The sequence below is a fragment of the Nerophis ophidion genome, linkage group LG24 (genome assembly GCF_033978795.1).
Source record: "Nerophis ophidion isolate RoL-2023_Sa linkage group LG24, RoL_Noph_v1.0, whole genome shotgun sequence".
In the NCBI taxonomy this organism is placed as follows: domain Eukaryota; kingdom Metazoa; phylum Chordata; class Actinopteri; order Syngnathiformes; family Syngnathidae; genus Nerophis; species Nerophis ophidion.
Genome location: NC_084634.1, coordinates 15887658 through 15905896, shown reverse-complemented (window position 1 = coordinate 15905896; position 18239 = coordinate 15887658). Strand labels below are relative to the sequence as shown.

The window sequence follows — 18239 nt, the reverse complement described above, 5'->3', positions numbered from 1 at the left end:
GCCTGCTTACTTTTACCGCATGCCTTGAATAAGCGCAGGAGTGAGAAGATGTTTTAAATTAATTAGCGCCCCTGCGGCTAAACAAGGATATACAGTAATCTTAAAGTGTGAGAGGAAAAACCAATATTTAAAACGATAAAATTTTGTTTCCTGACACTTGTGTTTTTTTGTCTCAGGTGGTGTACAAAAACAACGATATCCGCCTGGAGCTTTCCCGCCTGGCCCGGATCGTGGACCCGAAGATGAAACTGCAAGGCGACGTGGTCTTTAAGTGCGAAAACGTTCCCACCTTGGACCCCATCAACTTCGAGACCCCGGACTCCTACCTGGCTCTGCCAAAGTGGAACACCAAACGGGTGGGCTCCATCTCCTTCGACTTCCGAACTTCGGAGCCCGACGGCTTGATCCTTTTCACCCACGGGAAGCCGCAGGAGCGCCGCGACGCCAAGTCCCAGAAGACGAAGAAGGTGGACTTCTTTGCCGTGGAGCTTCTGGACGGAGTGCTGTACTTGGTGCTGGACATGGGCTCTGGAACCATCAAGGTCAAAGCCACGCAGGCGAAGGTCAACGAAGGCAGCTGGCACCATGTGGACATCCAGAGAGACGGCCGCTCAGGTAAGGAAGTGCAACATGCGCCACGTTTTTTTCCCGATCAGGGTTTTATGCTGCCCATTAGGGAAGAGGCATTATGGCAAAAATAATAATCACGATTATTTTGATTGAAATTGAAATCTTGATTGATTACTCTGACCTTATGCATTCATTTGAAAACACAAGTTTTTACTATACCACCTTTTAATAATAATTAAAATAACAACGGTAATAAATTTGTAACAAATAAACAAGTCAAATAATAATAATAATAATAATAAACAATAGCTATATAATAAAAACTTAAAATTCATTTATTCGGTTCGAATTTGTTTTATTCATTAAAAAAAACAAAACAACATTTACACTTATTTTACCACCACAGTGTGTGCTTGTTGTGTCATAAATGCAATTTCATAAAATTAAAAAATTAAAAAACAGTTTTAACAATTTAGATTAATATTTTAAGTCAAAAGCCTAATAATTGCGTCAATGTACCAATCAACCTTTATTTTGGTACCGCAGTAAGACCTGATGTTGCGCACGGTGCTGTTATTGTGAAAGGAGGTGAGTTAAGTTAATGTACAATTAATTGTCATTGGTGAAATTTGTCCTCTGCATGTGACTCATCCTCTTGTTCACCCCCTGGGACATGAGGGGAGCAGTGAGAAGCAGCGGTGGACACGCTCGGGAATAATTTTGGCCATTTAACCCCCAATTCCAACCCTTGATGCTGTGTGCTAAGGGGAGGTAATGGGTCCCATTTTTATACTCTTTCATATGAATCCGCCGGGGTTTGAACTCACAACCTACCGATCTCAGGGCGGACACTCTAACCACTATTGCACTGTGTAGGTTTGTTGCCTCTCAAGCAGCTACTGCTGTCCTGTTTGTACGTTATTCGTACATGTCAGGTTCAAACACGGATGACATTTATTAAACAAGACAAGAAGCAAGGAATTAAACAGAGAGATAATTAAATGTGGCTCAATTGAGGAGAGCGCATACACCTGTACCCTTGTACAGTGTTCCAACACGCTCTAACGAAAGATTGTACGCCTCCTCTTTTATTTGGACTTTCTCTGATTAAATCAACAGCTGTTTCTAAGGGAAGAGGTAGTAAACTGCCACTGCCTTTGGTTACAAAACAGTTCAAAGAAAAGGTCGTAAAACAGTTCAAAGAAAAGGTCACTGGAGCTTCCTGCTTCCTCTCCACTTTGTAGATGTCGGGTCAAGACAATATATTTCTGTGGATTACAGTACATCAAAGAAACAGAACACCTTCATGTTGCTTCCCATCCTTCACAGTGGAGTTTTATAAGCCTTCTGCTTGGTGGGATCAAAGACAACTTTTGTCTTCTCGCCAGGAACTCATGGCAACACAAAGTTTTGTGATAACTTGGATACAATTATTCTGACAGTACATCAATGATGTCGTTCACAACAACACAATCAGATTAGATGTGTTATGGGCGGGGATGTATGCAGAGTACTAGTTGTTTTTTAGTACCGGTTCTTAATTAGACCGTGAAGTTTCTGGACTAACGATACTGCTATCTGTATTTTTTGTACGGAAATACGAAACGCCGTCGCACCGAGTTCAACTGAAATTAGTTTTGAAAAATGACAAATAAGGAAGCAACACCACTCTTAAGTTTGTAACACAACAATATTTCCTGTGTCAGTTTGAAGTGAACACACTTTACTCACGACGAGTTACGACCACATTTTATCAACCACCCTAGCGATCGATTAATCCCCAAGCCAAAAAGTGAAAAATCGAAGTAAAATAATTATCCATACAGTTGCTATGAAGCAAGATATTTTCGCTGTGATTGACACATTCTTGTATGTGTTAGCTTCTTGAGACCTTTAAAAAAACGCCCTTCTCTTTTAGGACGAACTTTTTTAGAACTCTAAAGATGTGTGTTTACAACATTAATAATATATACATACTATGCAAATATATATATAAAAAATGAAAAAAACGTGAAAAATGAGTTATAGTTTCAGAAGAAAAAGGTCACAATTTCACAAGAAAAACTTTGAATTTTGGCAGTCTTATAATAAAAGTGATACGTTTATTTAACTCAAGTCAGAATTTTACAAGAAAAACTGAACATATGTGTAATATTATGATCAAAGTTGGAATTTTACTCAATAACAGTCGCAATTTTACAAGAAAAGTTTAACATTTTTACAAAATGATCAAAAGAGTCGTAGTTTTACTCAACAAAAGTCACAATTTTATAAGAAAACTAACATTTTGGCAATATTATGATAATGAATGGGCGCTTGCATTGCAGCAGGCCCATAATAATCGGAATTTTAATTTTTAAAATTATGACAAAAGTCATAATTTTACCCGAAAATGTTCACTATTTTACAAGAACAACATTTGGCAATGTAATAAGTCAGAATTTTATATGACAAATATCACCATTTTGCATTAAAAATTAATTAATTTTACATAAAAAAGTAATAATTTTACATTAAAAAGTACAATTTTACAATAAAAAGTAATAATTTTACGAGGAAATGTTGCAACATTACAGAAACAAAAACAATATGAGAAATTGTTCCCAATTTTATAAGAAAAAAGTCCATACATTATGAGAAAGACTGCTTTTAGTTAATTTGTGTTTTGTTTGGGTTTTTTTTACATTTTTTTGTAATTGTTTTTTATTTTTCCTTTATTTACTTCAAGTTATTACAGTATGTCTCTATATGGATTTTTTTTTCTTATTAATATTAATTTTGGCCAAAGGGGGCGCATTTTAATTCCTTACGCACACCTGTTATTACATGTCTTGGCCAGAGGGGGAGCACTTTCAATTTTGGAACACACCTGTTATTTCATATGTTGAGCAGAGTGGGAGCACTTTTAAAACAGACACACTGTCAATTTGAAAAATCCCTCCTTTTTGGCACCACCCTAATTTTGATAAATTTCACCACCAGGGGGTGCAAATGAGACATTTTCTATTAGATGCAATGGTTTTTCCTATTGGGACCATGATTTATGTCCTAACTTGATCACCGGTCCTCATATGAATGGTACTTTTTTTGTTGATGTCTCAAAAAGAGTAGAAATAAAAGAATCCTCACACACACACACACACCACACACACACACACACACACACACACACACACACACGTACGTACACACATATCTATGGGGAGGTGTCAACAATCACTTTGGCTTCCGGTCCGTCACTCAAATACATCTGTGTGCAACATAATCACAAATAACAATTCCTATTGTTACAAAATGCACACCCACTTAACATGCTAGTTGATTGTATTGATTTATATCAGGGGTCACCAACCTTTTTAGAACCAAGAGCTACTTCTTGGGTACTGATTAATGCAAAGGGCTACCAGTTTGATACACACTTATATAAATTGCCAGAAATAGCCAATTTGCTCAATTTACCTTTAATAAATAAATGATAAATGGGTTATACTTGTATAGCGCTTTTCTACCTTCAAGGTACTCAAAGCGCTTTGACACTACTTCCACTTCAACTCTATGTTATTATTAATAATTAATGATATTTATCTTTGTGGAAACACTGATCATCTTAATGATTTCTTGCAATAAATATATATTTTTGATGACATGTTTTGAATAGGTTAAAATCCAATCTGCACTTTGTTAGAATATATAACAAATTGGACCAAGCTATATTTCTAACAAAGACAAATCATTATTTCTTCTAGATTTTCCAGAACAAAAATTTTAAAATAAATTCAAATGACTTTGAAATAACATTTAAATTTGATTCTACTGATTTTCTACATTTGCCAGAATATTTTTATTTTATTTTAATCATAAAAAGTTTGAAGAAATATTTCACAAATATTCATCGTTGAAAAAACTGAAGCTAAAATGAAAAATTAAATTAAAATGCATTTATTATTCTTTCAATAATAAATAAAAAAAATACTTGAACATTGATTTAAATTGTCAGGAAAGAAGAGGAAGGAATTCAAAAGGTAAAAAGGTATATGTGTTTAAAAATCCTAAATTCTTTTTTAAGGTTGTATTTTTTCTCTAAAAATTGTCTTTCTTAAAGTTATAAGAAGCAAAGTAAGAAAAATAAATGAATTTATTTAAACAAGTGAAGACCAAGTCTTTAAAACATTTTCTTGGATTTTCAAATTCTATTTGAGTTTTGTCTCTCTTAGAATAAAAATGTCGAGCAAAGCGAAACCAGCTTGCTAGTAAATAAACATTTTAAAAAAATAGAGGCAGCTCACTGGTAAGTGCTGCTATTTCAGCTATTTTTAGAACAGGCCAGCGGGCTACTCATCTGGTCCTTACGGGCTACCTGGTGCCCGTGGGCACCGCGTTGGTGACCCCTGATTCATATTATTTGTTTGATTTATCATGTAAAATATATGTCAATTTCTTTACAAAGTACTACTGTAGCTAGTCTTTGCCATTCCTAATCCCCATGTGAAATATAAAATGTCGACTCCTTTGCAAAAACCTCTTTAAAGTAGCAAAAACCTCTTTAAAGTAGCAGGAGAGTGGAAAACAAGTTTACTTTATATGCTTATTAGTGTTTCATTGTATCCATTAAACCCTGTCCGATTGTGTTTACCACTCGCAAAGTATGTGAGAATATAGTCTAAACATCACAAAATACCACAATTTCAATGGGAAATATTTGAATATTCAGCTCCGAGTATCAGCTGTAATTTCCATAGATTGTACGTCGGTATATTAACACTTCTGCACTCTGACCATATTATTAGGTCAGTCATACTGGAAATATGCAAACAATTTAAAGAGATGTGCTGTTTATGTAAGACAAGAAACACACATGTTGGGCTTTTTTGATGCATTCAATATGGTAAATAAATATTTAACAATTGAGTCAACAGATGCACATACTTGCCAACCTTGAGACCTCCGAATTCAGTAGATTGGGGGGTGTATATATTTTCAAGTATTTCCTATATATATATATATACTTGACATCTACAAAAGATTAGGCACATGTAATGTTTTCAATGTAAGTGTAAAAATAATGTATCTATATATTTCTTTTGTATTTTATGTCATTCTCTTGTTTTGTTTGCATGGCTCAAAATAAACTCATTCATTCATTCATTCATTCATTCATTCATTCATTCATTCAATAAACCCATTCATTCATTCATTCATTCATATATATATATATATATAAGGGTGATATATACTTATTTTCTGTCTGATAAGGTAATTCTTCTCACTCAGCAGATTTTATGCTAAAGTCTTTTACTTCTTTTAAGTGTTTTGGTCCTAAATGATCTCAATGAGATATTACAGCTTGTAGCTGAGGTTTTATGACCTATATTGAATAAAACATGCTTGAAACTAGAATATCAACTGACGCAAAGCTGTGTCATCAACACTCACAAGTATAAAACTACTTTTTAAAGTAATAATTTCTTAGAAAAAAAAATCATGATGCCGAGCGCATGTCATTATGTCAAGATAATGGCACTAGCATTTACTTCATTTAAGAATATTTTCCAATATGTTGAGCAAAAAGGTCTCTTTTTTTCTACCAAGAAAAGTGCACTTGTTATTAGTGAGAATATACTTATTTTAAGGATTTTTGAGTTCATTTAGGTTAGCTAATTTTACTTGTTTTGGAAATTTTTGAGTAGCCGAACTTTCTTTTTCTTTTGGCAGATAATTTTGCTTAGTTCAAATAATATACCCCTCATTTATTTTATTTTTTTTTCTTGTTTTTGAACACTGACCTTTTGCAGTGTGGATCATAATTTCTCCCAAAGTAATCGTCGTTGGTTATCACTAAGTCTGCTTGGTTAGCATTGTTGTTGATGGGGAAGGGATCTGTGGTTGCTTCTGTACGTCATGTTAATAGCTTCAATATGGAAAAAACTTGTTTTTCCACTACTTTAAATTGCCATAAATGTGCCGGGACCGACACCAAAACGAATCGGGGACATGTTTATTTGCATAAACTCAAGGCTGCCTGTGTGACTTCCTGTTTTGGTCACACACACATCACTCCACGGTCATATTTCGTCCACATCAAAGTTGCATATTGTGTTTGTAATATGAACCACGACTTTATAAAAAAGGTCGGATTTAGCAAATTACACAACAGTAATCCCGAGGTCTTTCAGTGAAAGCATATTTTTTGTGCATATCTTCTGTTTTGATGACCTTTTGATACCGTAATACCTGCGAATGAGATGCACATATTGATTTGAGCATTTTAAGCGCATCTCCACACACACTTGTTGACAATTTTAACCGTGTTGAAGGGAAGCTTTAACATGTGTCCTCAATCTTTTAAATCCAACCTGTGCAAGCTTAATCTATTACGTTCAAAGCTCATATAAAAATGTGATTTTCAGACATGTCGAGGTCTATTCAGATTCTTCAGTTCAATGGTTCTCTGGCCCCTCTTTGGACTGGACCCTCACTATTACAGCGGGGCAAAAAAGTATTTAGTCGGCCACCGATTGTGCAAGTTCTCCCACTTAAAATGATGACAGATGTCTGTAATTTTCATCATAGGTACACTTCAACTGTGAGGGACAGAATGTGAAAGAAAAATCCAGGAATTCACATTGTAGGCATTTTAAAGAATTTATTTGTAAATTATGGTGGAAAATAAGTATTTGGTCAACCTTTCAAAGCTCTCACTGATGGAGGTCAATCTTCCTGTCCCCTTAGCAGAAAAACAGCCCCAAAGCATGATGTTTCTACCCCCATGCTTCACAGTAGGTATGGTGTTCTTGGGATGCAACTCAGGATTCTTCTTCCTCCAAACACGGCGAGTTGAGTTTATACCAAAAAGTTATATTTTGGTTTCATCTGACCACATGACATTCTCCCATGTGCTCTCTGGCAAACTTCAGATCGGCCTGGACATGCACTGGCTTAAGCAGGGGGACACGTCTGGCACTGCAGGATTTGATTCCCTGTCGGCGTACTGTGTTACTGATGGTAACCTTTGTTACTTTGGTCCCAGCTTTCAGCAGGTCACTCACCAGGTCTCCCCGTGTGGTTCTGGGGTTTTTGCTCACCGTTCTCATGATCATTTTGACCCCACGGGATGAGATCTTGCGGAGAGCCCCAGATCGAGGGAGATTATCAGTGGTCTTGTATGTTTTCCATGTTCTGATAATTGCTCCCACAGTTGATTTTTTCACACCAAGCTTCTTGCCTACTGTAGATTCACTCTTCCCAGTCTGATGCAGGTTTACAATTGTTTTCCTGGTGTCCTTCGACAGCTCTTTGGTCTTGGCCATAGTGGCGTTTGGAGTCTGACTGTTTGAGGCTGTGGACAGGTGTCTTTTATACAGATAACGAGTTCAAAGAAGTGCCATTAATACAGGTAACGAGTGGAGGACAGAAGAGCTTCTTAAAGAAGAAGTTACAGGTCTGTGAGAGCCAGAGATCTTCCTTGTTTGAAGTGACCAAATACTTATTTTCCACCATAATTTACAAAAAAATTCTTTAAAATTCCTACAATGTGAATTCCTGGATTTTTTTTCACATTCTGTCTCTCACAGTTGAAGTGTACCTATGATGAAAATTGCAGACCTCCGTCATCATTTTAAGTGGGAGAACTTGCACAATCGGTGGCTGACGAAATACTTTTTTGCCCCACTGTATGTTAGATCCACTATTGACTGGACTTTCACAATATTATGCTAGACACTTGTGATTTAGGGCTATATAAATAAACATTGATTGATTGATCAACATGGTTGCCTAGAAGGATGAGAAGTGATTAGAACGGAAGTTTATTTATTCTCCCAAACAGGAGTAAGTACAAACAACAAGTTAACAAGAGGTCGAAGCAATCCCTCTGATGGATGCACTTTCTTCCCAGGCTTTCGTCTGTCCGGGTTAGCTGGCCTTGGCATGAATTGAAACTGAAACTTAACGTGACACACGCGCGTGTGTGTGTGTGTGTGTGTGTGTGTGTGTGCACATCTCTTCAGGCCTGTCCCTCACATGGTGTATGTGTGAGAGTGCACAGGTACAAACCCCCGTTTCCATATGAGTAGGGAAATTGTGTTAGATGTAAATATTAGATGTAAATCAACCCATATTCGATTGAATGCACTACAAAGACAAGATATTTGATGTTCAAACTCATAAACTTTATTTTTTTTTGCAAATAATAATTAACTTAGAATTTCATGGCTGCAACATGTGCCAAAGTAGTTGGGAAAGGGCATGTTCACCACTGTGTTACATCACCTTTTCTTTTAACAACACTCAATAAACGTTTGGGAACTGAGGAATGTAATTGTTGAAGCTTTGAAAGTGGAATTCTTTCCCATTCTTGTTTTATGTAGAGCTTCAATCGTTCAACAGTCCGAGGTCTCCGCTGTCGTATTTTATGCTTCATAATGGGGGACACATTTTCGATGGGAGACAGGTCTGGACTGCAGGCGGGCCAGGAAAGTACCCGCACTCTTTTTTTACAAAGCCACGCTGTTGTAACACGTGCTGAATGTGGCTTGGCATTGTCTTGCTGAAATAAGCAGGGGCATCCATTAAAAAGACGGCCTTAACAGATGTGTAAGTTACCCATGCCTTGGGCACTAATGCACCCCCATACCATCAAAGATGCTGGCTTTTGAACTTTGCGTCGATAACAGTCTGGATGGTTCGCTTCCCCTTTGGTCCGGATGACACGATGTCGAATATTTCCAAAAACAATTTGAAATGTGGAGTCGTCAGACCACAGAACACTTTTCCACTTTGAATCAGTCCATCTTAGATGATCTCAGGCCCAGAGAAGCCGGCGGCGTTTCTGGATGTTGTTGATAAATGGCTTTCGCTTTGCATAGTAGAGCTTTAACTTGCACTTACAGATGTAGCAACGAACTGTATTTAGTGACAGCGGTTTTCTGAAGTGTTCCTGAGCCCACGAGGTGATATCCTTTAGAAATTGATGTCGGTTTTTGATACAGTGCCATCTGAGGGATCGGAGGTGACGGTCATTCAATGTTGGTTTCCGGCCATGCCGCTTACGTGGAGTGATTTCTCCTGATTCTCTGAACCTTTTGATGATATTATGGACCATAGGTGTTGAACTCCGTAAATTTCTTGCAATTGCACTTTGAGAAATGTTGTTCTTAAACTGTTTGACTATTTGCTCACACGGTTGTGGACAAAGGGGCGTACGTCACACCATCCTTTCTTGTGAAAGACTGAGCATTTTTTGGGAAGCTGTTTTTATACCCAATCATGGCACCCACCTGTTCCCAATTAGCCTGCACACCTGTGGGATGTTCCAAATAAGTGTTTGATGAGCATTCCTCAACGTTATCAGTATTTTTTGCCACCTTTCCCAACTTCTTTGGCACGTGTTGCAGTCATGAAATTCTAAGTTAATTATTATTTGCTAAAAAAAATGTTTATCAGTTTGAACATCAAATATGTTCTCTTTGCAGCATATTCAACTGAATATGGGTTGAAAATGATTTACAAATCATTGTTTTCCGTTTATATTTACATCTAACACAATTTTTTTTTTTTTATTGTAATTTCGAAGAATTTACCTGAATGTGCATGAACTATTTCTGTTCAAAATTGTTAGCTATGTCACAGGTTAAATGTTTAAATATTAACGATCCATTTACTGTACTGTGCCAACTGTACTACTATATAAGTACCTATGTTCTATTGTTTCATCGAAAATAACACAGCAAAGTCCCTTTAGCTGTCATCTGTTTTAATTATGAAACACATTTGTGTCAAAGTCATGATTTTTTTTATTTCATGCTTGAAATAAGGAATGACAACTTTGAAAAAGTAGTTGTATACTTGTGAGTGTTGATGACCCAGCTTTGCAACAGTTGATATTCTCGTTTCAAGCATGTTTTACTCAATATAGGTCATCCAATCTCGGCAACAAGCCGTAATATCTTACTGAGATCATTCAGGACCAAAACACTTAAAACAAGTTAAAAACACTCGAACATAAAATCTGCTTAGTGAGAAGAAATATCTTATCAGACAGAAAATGATCCCCTTATTTGGGATATTTCATCTTACTTAGATTTCAGTTTTTGCTGTGCAATCAATTGAAAGTCCAGTTAAGTTAGAATAAAACAACTTTGTTTACTTGGTTAGTTTCATGCGATAATAATCTCAATTTAAAAAAAATCTTCCTAGCTAACCAGCCAACGTATTGAACAAAGATTGCGATAGAGAAAAAGGTGCGAGACACTTCTGTTGCCTTAAGCGCCGAAAACCAAGGCAATTTCTGCGTGAGACGGTGTACTCCAAGGAGCTGGGGCCCAGGGTCTATATATCAGGTTAGCCCAGCCAATTTAGCCGTGTGTCACAGTCAGCTGCTCTGATTAATCACCTGCCCTGCCCCGAGTTAGATAGTGGAGAAGAAAGGAGGATTTTCGCGAGGAACGATGGAGATATAGGATACCAGACTGAGGGATTGGTAACAACAAGCTCATGTGGCTCAAGTTAAGTGTTGTTGGTGAATGGGATTCGGTCCCAGTCGCTTGTAGTCATTTGGTAAACCTGTTTGGGGAAAAGTAAAAGTTGCAGTGAATCTTTGGGCACCATACAATTCTATTCGATTCAAAACCATTCTCTATTCAAAATGTATACTTTTTTATACCATTGGATGCCAATTCTATGATTAACTACATTCCACCATGTATTAAATCAGAATCAGAATACTTTATTAATCCCCGAAGGGAAATTAAGATTTTCAGCACAATCCCATTCAAGATCAGGGAGACAGAACAGGATCGCTGACGGGTCTACCAACTTCCGGGGGCCCCTAACACAAACGAGGGATAAAAAGTGAGATAAAAAAAATAATATTCAGTCTAAGCATGGGCCCCTGGAAAGGGGGTTCAGACTGAGACCAAGGGGGGGGGGGAATTCTCATAGCCATAGTACACATAAGTTTATGTGTAAGAGGGAAACATAAAAAAACATTAAATACATTAAATTTTTAAAAAAAGCAGAGCTGATGCAACCAGCCCTTTCTACATACAGCTACAAAAGTAAAACAACAACAAAAAACAACATATGGTGTTCCACGTCATTGTATGCTGGGGTGGGGTGAGCATGGCCAGAGACAGGAGCAGACCCAACAAAGCAACAAAAAGAGCCGACTCCACCCTCGGTCGCCCACTAACTATTAGCCAGTGGTGATAAACAGTTCTGATCAATTACTTTTAAAAAAAATGGTTTGTTTGAATAAAATTCCACACAAACATTTAATAAAGTCAAATACACATAAGGCAATAAGAGAAGTGTCCAACAGCAGATATGAATATCTACATCAACAATATGATTTGCCTCAGAGGCAGGACAGGCCAGATAAAAAGATAAAAAAATATTTATGTATTTGATATTTGTATGCTTCTTATGATATATTATTCATGTATTATTTAATTGTTCGCTGTTCTGTCACAGAGAACATGGAAATGGGATAAAATTGCTTCGGTATGAAAAGGGGTGGGATTAAATAAGCTCTGCTTCTTCCTACTCCATTTCGGACGTGCTGCAATGAAACAACTAGAAATGTGTGATGCATCACATTGTATCGTACGCATGTTCCAAATAAAACACACTTGCCAACCCTCCCAAATTTTCTGGGAGGCTCACGAAAATCTCCAAGGACAACCATTCTCCTGAATTTCTCCCGATTTCCAGACAGACTTATGGCACGCCCCCTCCAGGTCCGCGCGGACCTGAGTGAGGACAGCCTGTCGTCACGTCCTCTTTTCCTTTATATAAACACCGTGCCGGCACAAGTCACGTTATAACATCTACGGCTTTTGGAGAGTGCACAACTGTGCACATAACAAGAAGGAGACAAAGCAGAAAAACGAAGAAGTGACAGTCATGGCGACGACGAGTGACAGAGAATAGAACGAGGATGGACAATTCAACCCTAAACTCACTCCTTTCCTGCAAATTAATTTTCACCGATGCTGCCCATACCTATGCTCCTTCAAAGGCTGTGTTACCAGCTGCAAAGCATTGCACTTTCAAATACAACAATGAGTAGAGGAGTGGTACGTGTGTGTTTATGTGTAAATAAATGTACACTGAAATTAAAGTATTTATTTTATCTATATTATATAAATATAAAATATATTATCTTTATTTATATATATATATATATATATATATATATATAATTCACTGAAAGTCAAAGATTTCATATATATATATGTGTGTGTGTGTATATATATATATATATATATATATATATATATATATATATATATATATATATATATATATATATATATATATATATACATATATACATGTAGCTAGAATTCAGTGAAAGTCAAGTATTTATTTTATTTATTTACATATATATATATATAAGAAGTTCTTGAATTTCAGTGAATTCTAGCTTATTTTAAGAGTATATTTATAGCTAGAATTCACTGAAAGTCAAGTATTTATTTTATATATATATATATATATATATATATATATATAGTGAATTGTAGCTATAAATATACTCCTTCCCGACCCCGTCCACCTCAACTCAACACCCCCCATCTCCCGAATTAGGAAGTCTCAAGGTTGGCAAGTATGAAATAAACTGAAACTGAACTGAACCGACAATATCTCTCCTATTGCTCCACACATATGCTCTGGTATTTAGTGCCACTTATTTACCATTACCGTTAAATACAGTACATGCATTTTTGCATTGGATAGTGCATTTGTATAGAAATTAGTAATCTTTTTTTTTTTTTTATAACACCGGCATTCAACCACGGACAATTTCAGAAGAACTACAAATAGTCTCCCAACTGGCCACGGTGCCTTTCAGCATAAAACAGAAGATATATTATTTATTGATGGATATTTCACTCCTCCAGGCATCATCTCCGTAAACAGCCGCCGGACACCTTTCACGGCCAGTGGAGAAAATGAGATCCTAGACCTGGAGGGGGATCTTTATCTCGGCGGCCTTCCCGACAACCGCGCGGGCCTGGTGCTCCCCACCGAGCTGTGGACCGCCATGCTGAACTACGGCTACGTGGGCTGCATCAGGGACCTCTTCATCGACGGCCGCAGCAAGGACATCCGGCAGATCGCCGCGTCCCAGAACGCGACCGCTATCAAGTCGTCTTGCGGGAAGGTGACGGGGAAACAGTGCGACAGCAATCCCTGCAAGAACAGCGGCGTGTGCAAGGAGGGATGGAACCGCTTCATCTGTGACTGTGCAGGAACAGGATTCTGGGACAGTACCTGCGACAGAGGTAAGACTCTTTTTTTCGTATTTGGCTTTTTCTTTATTCTATCCTTTGCCCTCTACACCGTACATTATATTTGAAACAGCATTCTGATGAGTACCTGCACTGTAAAAAGAGAAAAAAAAGAAAAAAAGAAAAATGAGGGATATTTTATTTGATTTAAGCAAAATTATCTGCCGATAGAACAAGAAAATTCGGCTTGTCAAGACTTTCCAAAACAAGTAAAATTAGCTAAACTTAAAGGCCTACTGAAATGAGATTTTTTTATTCAAACGGGGATAGCAGGTCCATTCTATGTGTCATACTTGATCATTTCGCAATATTGCCATATTTTTGCTGAAAGGATTTAGTAGAGAACATCCACGATAAAGTTTGGCAACTTTTGGTGCTGATAAAAAAGCCTCCCCTTTACCGGAAGTCGCAGACGATGACGTCACAAGGGTGAGGGCTCCTCACGTCCTCACATTGTTTAAAATGGGAGCCTCCAGCAGCAAGAGCTATTCGGACCAAGAAAACGACAATTTCCCCATTAATTTGAGCGAGGATGAAAGATTTGCGGATGATGATATTGATAGCGAAGGACTAGAAAAAAATAAATAAAGTTAAAAAAAAAAGGCGATTGCATTGGGACGGATTTAGATGTTTTTAGACACATTTACTAGGATAATTCTGGGAAATCCCTTATCTTTCTATTGTGTTGCTAGTGTTTTAGTGAGATTAAATAGTACCTGATAGTCGGAGGGGTGTTTCCACGGGTGTCTTGACGCCAGTCTCTGAGTGAAGTCGACGGCAGCTGCATGGACGGCGCAAGCTCAGCTGATCTCCGGTAAGAGGCGACTTTTTACCACAATTTTATCACCGAAACCTGCCGGTTGACAAGTGGTCGGGATCCATGTTCGTTTGACCGCTCTAATCCGTAGTAAAGCTTCACCTCCGGGAATTTTAAACAAGGAATCACCGTGTGTTTGTGTGGCTAAAGGCTAAAGCTTCCCAACTCCATCTTTCTACTTTGACTTCTCCATTATTAATTGAACAAATTGCAAAAGATTCAGCAACACAGATGTCCAGAATACTGTTTAATTGCGCGATGAAAAGAGACGACTTTTAGCCGCAAATGGTGCTGCGCTAATATTTCCTCTACAGTCCGTGACGTCACGCGCACGCCTCATCATTCCGCGACGTTTTCAACAAGAAACTCCGCGGGAAATTTTAAATTGTAATTTAGTAAACTAAACCGGCATGTGTTGCAATGTTAATATTTCATCATTGATGTATAAACTATCACACTGCGTGGTGGGTAGTAGTGGGTTTCAGTAGGCCTTTAATGAACCCAAAAATCCCTTAAAATCAGTATATTCTCACTAATAACAAGTGCACTTTTCTTGGTAGAAAAAAGAGACCTTTTTGCTCAATATGTTGAAAAATGTTCTTAAATTAAGTAAATGCTAGTGCTGTTATCTTGACATAATGATATGCATACATCATGATTTTTTTTCCAGGCTTGAAGTAAGAAATTAGTACTTTAAAAAAGTAGTTTTATACTTTGCAACAGTTGATATTCTAGTTTTAAGCATGTTTTACTCAATATAGGTAATCAAATCCCAGCAACAAGCTGTAATATCATACTGAGATAATTTAGGACCAAAACCCTTAAAACAAGTAAAACACTTGGTAAAATCTGCTTGGTGAGAACAATTATCTTATCAAACAGAAAATAAACAAATATCACCCTTATTTGAGATTTTTCATCTTACTTAGATTTCAGTTTTTGAAGTGTGATACCAGTACTCAATGGTACCAATAACTATAGTTTTTGATAACACAATCTCATTTTTATGAGCTGACAACTGCTCTATAGCTGTCGTATGTCATTTTTTCATAACATTTCCTAATTTCAATTACAGTTGCAAGTCCAAGACATTAAAGTTAAAAGTTAAAGTACTAATGATTGTCACACACACACACTAGGTGTGGCAAAATTATTATCTGCATTTGACCCATCACCCTTGATCACCCCCTGGGAGGTGAGGGGAGCAGTGAGCAGCAGCTGTGGCCGCGCCCGGGAATCATTTTTGGTGATTTAACCCCCAATTCCAACCCTTGATGCTGAGTGCCAACCAGGGAGGTAATGGGTCCCATTTTTATAGTCTTTGGTATGACTCGGCTGGGGTTTGAACTCATAACCTACCGATCTCAGGGCGGACACTTTAACCAGTAGACCACTGAGTAGGTCATTAAATCAAAAAATAAATATGTCTGGAACCGCAAAAAATTAAAAGCCGTATATAAGTCTTATAATGAAGGCAACACACATGATGTAAGTGTCTATATTAGCTATAATAGCCTACTATCAAAATGAATGTGTATCGCAGGCTGAAGCAAATCTTTGTTGAAAGAAATGTTCAAATTTCATATTTATTCTACACACTTTTACAACCTAAGAAGACATTAGTAAATCTCAGGCATCTCAAAAAAGTTGAGATAACTCCTGGAAATGACGAAACTTAGAATGGCCAAAGGTGTAGATGTGTGTGTCCAAGCTAAAGGAAACGGCAGGCTGTCTTCTTTTATCAGATTCATTACAATCTTTGGGGCAAGCTAGTTAATGTTTGCTGTGGTCTGGAACAATATGGCACACAAACAACAATCAAAAAAGCAGCCAATATTACATAGAGATGATGTGTCATGAGACATGCAAATACAAATTAAATAGACATCGGACATCAGTAAATGTAATCAAACGAGCTCAAACATACCTACAAACGAGACATAATGATGCAATATGCACATACGGCTAGCCTAAATAGCATGTTAACATCGACTAGCTCGCAGTCATGCACTGACAAAATATAATTGGTTGTACAGTAAATGTGTTATACTTGAGTAGCGCTTTTCTGCCTTTTAAGGTACTCAAAGCGCTTTGACACTATTTCCACATTCACCCATTCACACACATTCACATGCTGATGGCGGGAGCTGCCATGCAGGGCGCTAACCAGGACTCATCAGGAGCAAGGGTGGAGTGTCTTGCTCAAGGACACAACGGACGTGACTAGGATGGTAGAAGCTGGGGATTGAACCAGGAATCCTCAGGATGCTGGCACGGCCTCTCTCCCAAATATGCTTGATTAGCACTCCACACAAGACAATAACATAAACAAAGCTTACCTATGTGCATTCATGCACAGCATAAAAGGTGTGGTGGACAAAATGAGACAAAGAAGGATTGGCATAAAACATGTATTCCTGTGGCAGCGTCAGACAATGTTATACATGTGAACAAACTGTTGCATCACAGTCCACCCAACTACGTTGGGTTCAAGGGCCGCCGAAATTAGTAGGACAAAACGGCGCTTGCCAAATACTCTAATCAGTGAAGCATGTTTAATATAAACAGTGGGCTTTCTAACAATTAGGAAGCTTTGGGGACGGCGTGGCGCAGTGGGAGAGTGGCCGTGCGCAACCCAAGGGTCCCTGGTTCAATCCCCACCTAGTACCAACCTCGTCACGTCCGTTGTGTCCTGAGCAATACACTTCATCCTTGCTCCTGATGAGTGCCGGTTAGCGCCTTGCATGGCAGCTCCCTCCATCAGTGTGTGAATGTGTGTGTGAATGGGTAAATGTGGAAGTAGTTTCAAAGCGCTTTGAGTACCTTGAAGGTAGAAAAGCGCTATACAAGTACAACCCATTTATTTATTTATTTATGTTTGTCCTCCTACAGAAACCATATTAGAACAACACATGCACTATATTGCCAAAAGTATTTGGCCACCTGCCTTTTATCACATATGAACTTGAAGTGCCATCCCATGGAATTGTCCAAAATGTTTTGGTATCCTGGAGCGTTCAAAGATAATTTCACCGGAGCTAAGGGGCCACGCCCATCTCCTGAAAAACAACCCCACACCATAATTCCTCCTCCACCAAATTTCACACTCGGCACTATGCAGTCCGAAATGTACTGTTGTCCTGGCAATCTCCAATCCCAGACTCGTCCAACAAATTGCCAGATGGAAAAGCGTGATTCATCACTCAAGAGAATTAGTCTCCACTGCTCTAGAGTCCTGTGGCGACGTGCTTTACACCACCGCATCCCACGCTTTGCATTGAACTTGGTGATACATGGCTTAGATGAAGCTGCCGGCCACGGAAACCCGTTCCACGAAGCTCTCTGCGTACTGTATGTGGGCTAATTGGAAGGTCACATGAAGTTTGGAGCTCTGCAGCAACCGACTGTGCAGAAAGTCTTTGCACTATGCGCTTCAGCATCCGCTGACTCCTCTCTGTTAGTTTACATGGCCTACCACTTTGTTGTTGTTTAGTGTTTATTTGAAGGGAAAATGCACAGAATCATTAAGATCAAAGACAGATATGTTCTGTACCAGATTA

The 18239-nt window shown here is 38.0% G+C and overlaps 1 protein-coding gene across 12 annotated transcripts in view; it reads left to right on the top strand.

Annotated features, from left to right (window-relative positions):
* The window catches only part of nrxn3b (neurexin 3b), a 799837-nt gene that overhangs the window by 253887 nt on the left and 527711 nt on the right, over window positions 1-18239 (top strand). For all 12 annotated transcript variants that reach the window (XM_061886827.1, XM_061886825.1, XM_061886819.1 and 9 more), the window contains 2 exons: window positions 177-615; window positions 13473-13856. In XM_061886827.1, the coding sequence (XP_061742811.1) occupies window positions 177-615; window positions 13473-13856 (823 nt within the window). The remainder of the gene's footprint in view (window positions 1-176; window positions 616-13472; window positions 13857-18239) is intronic.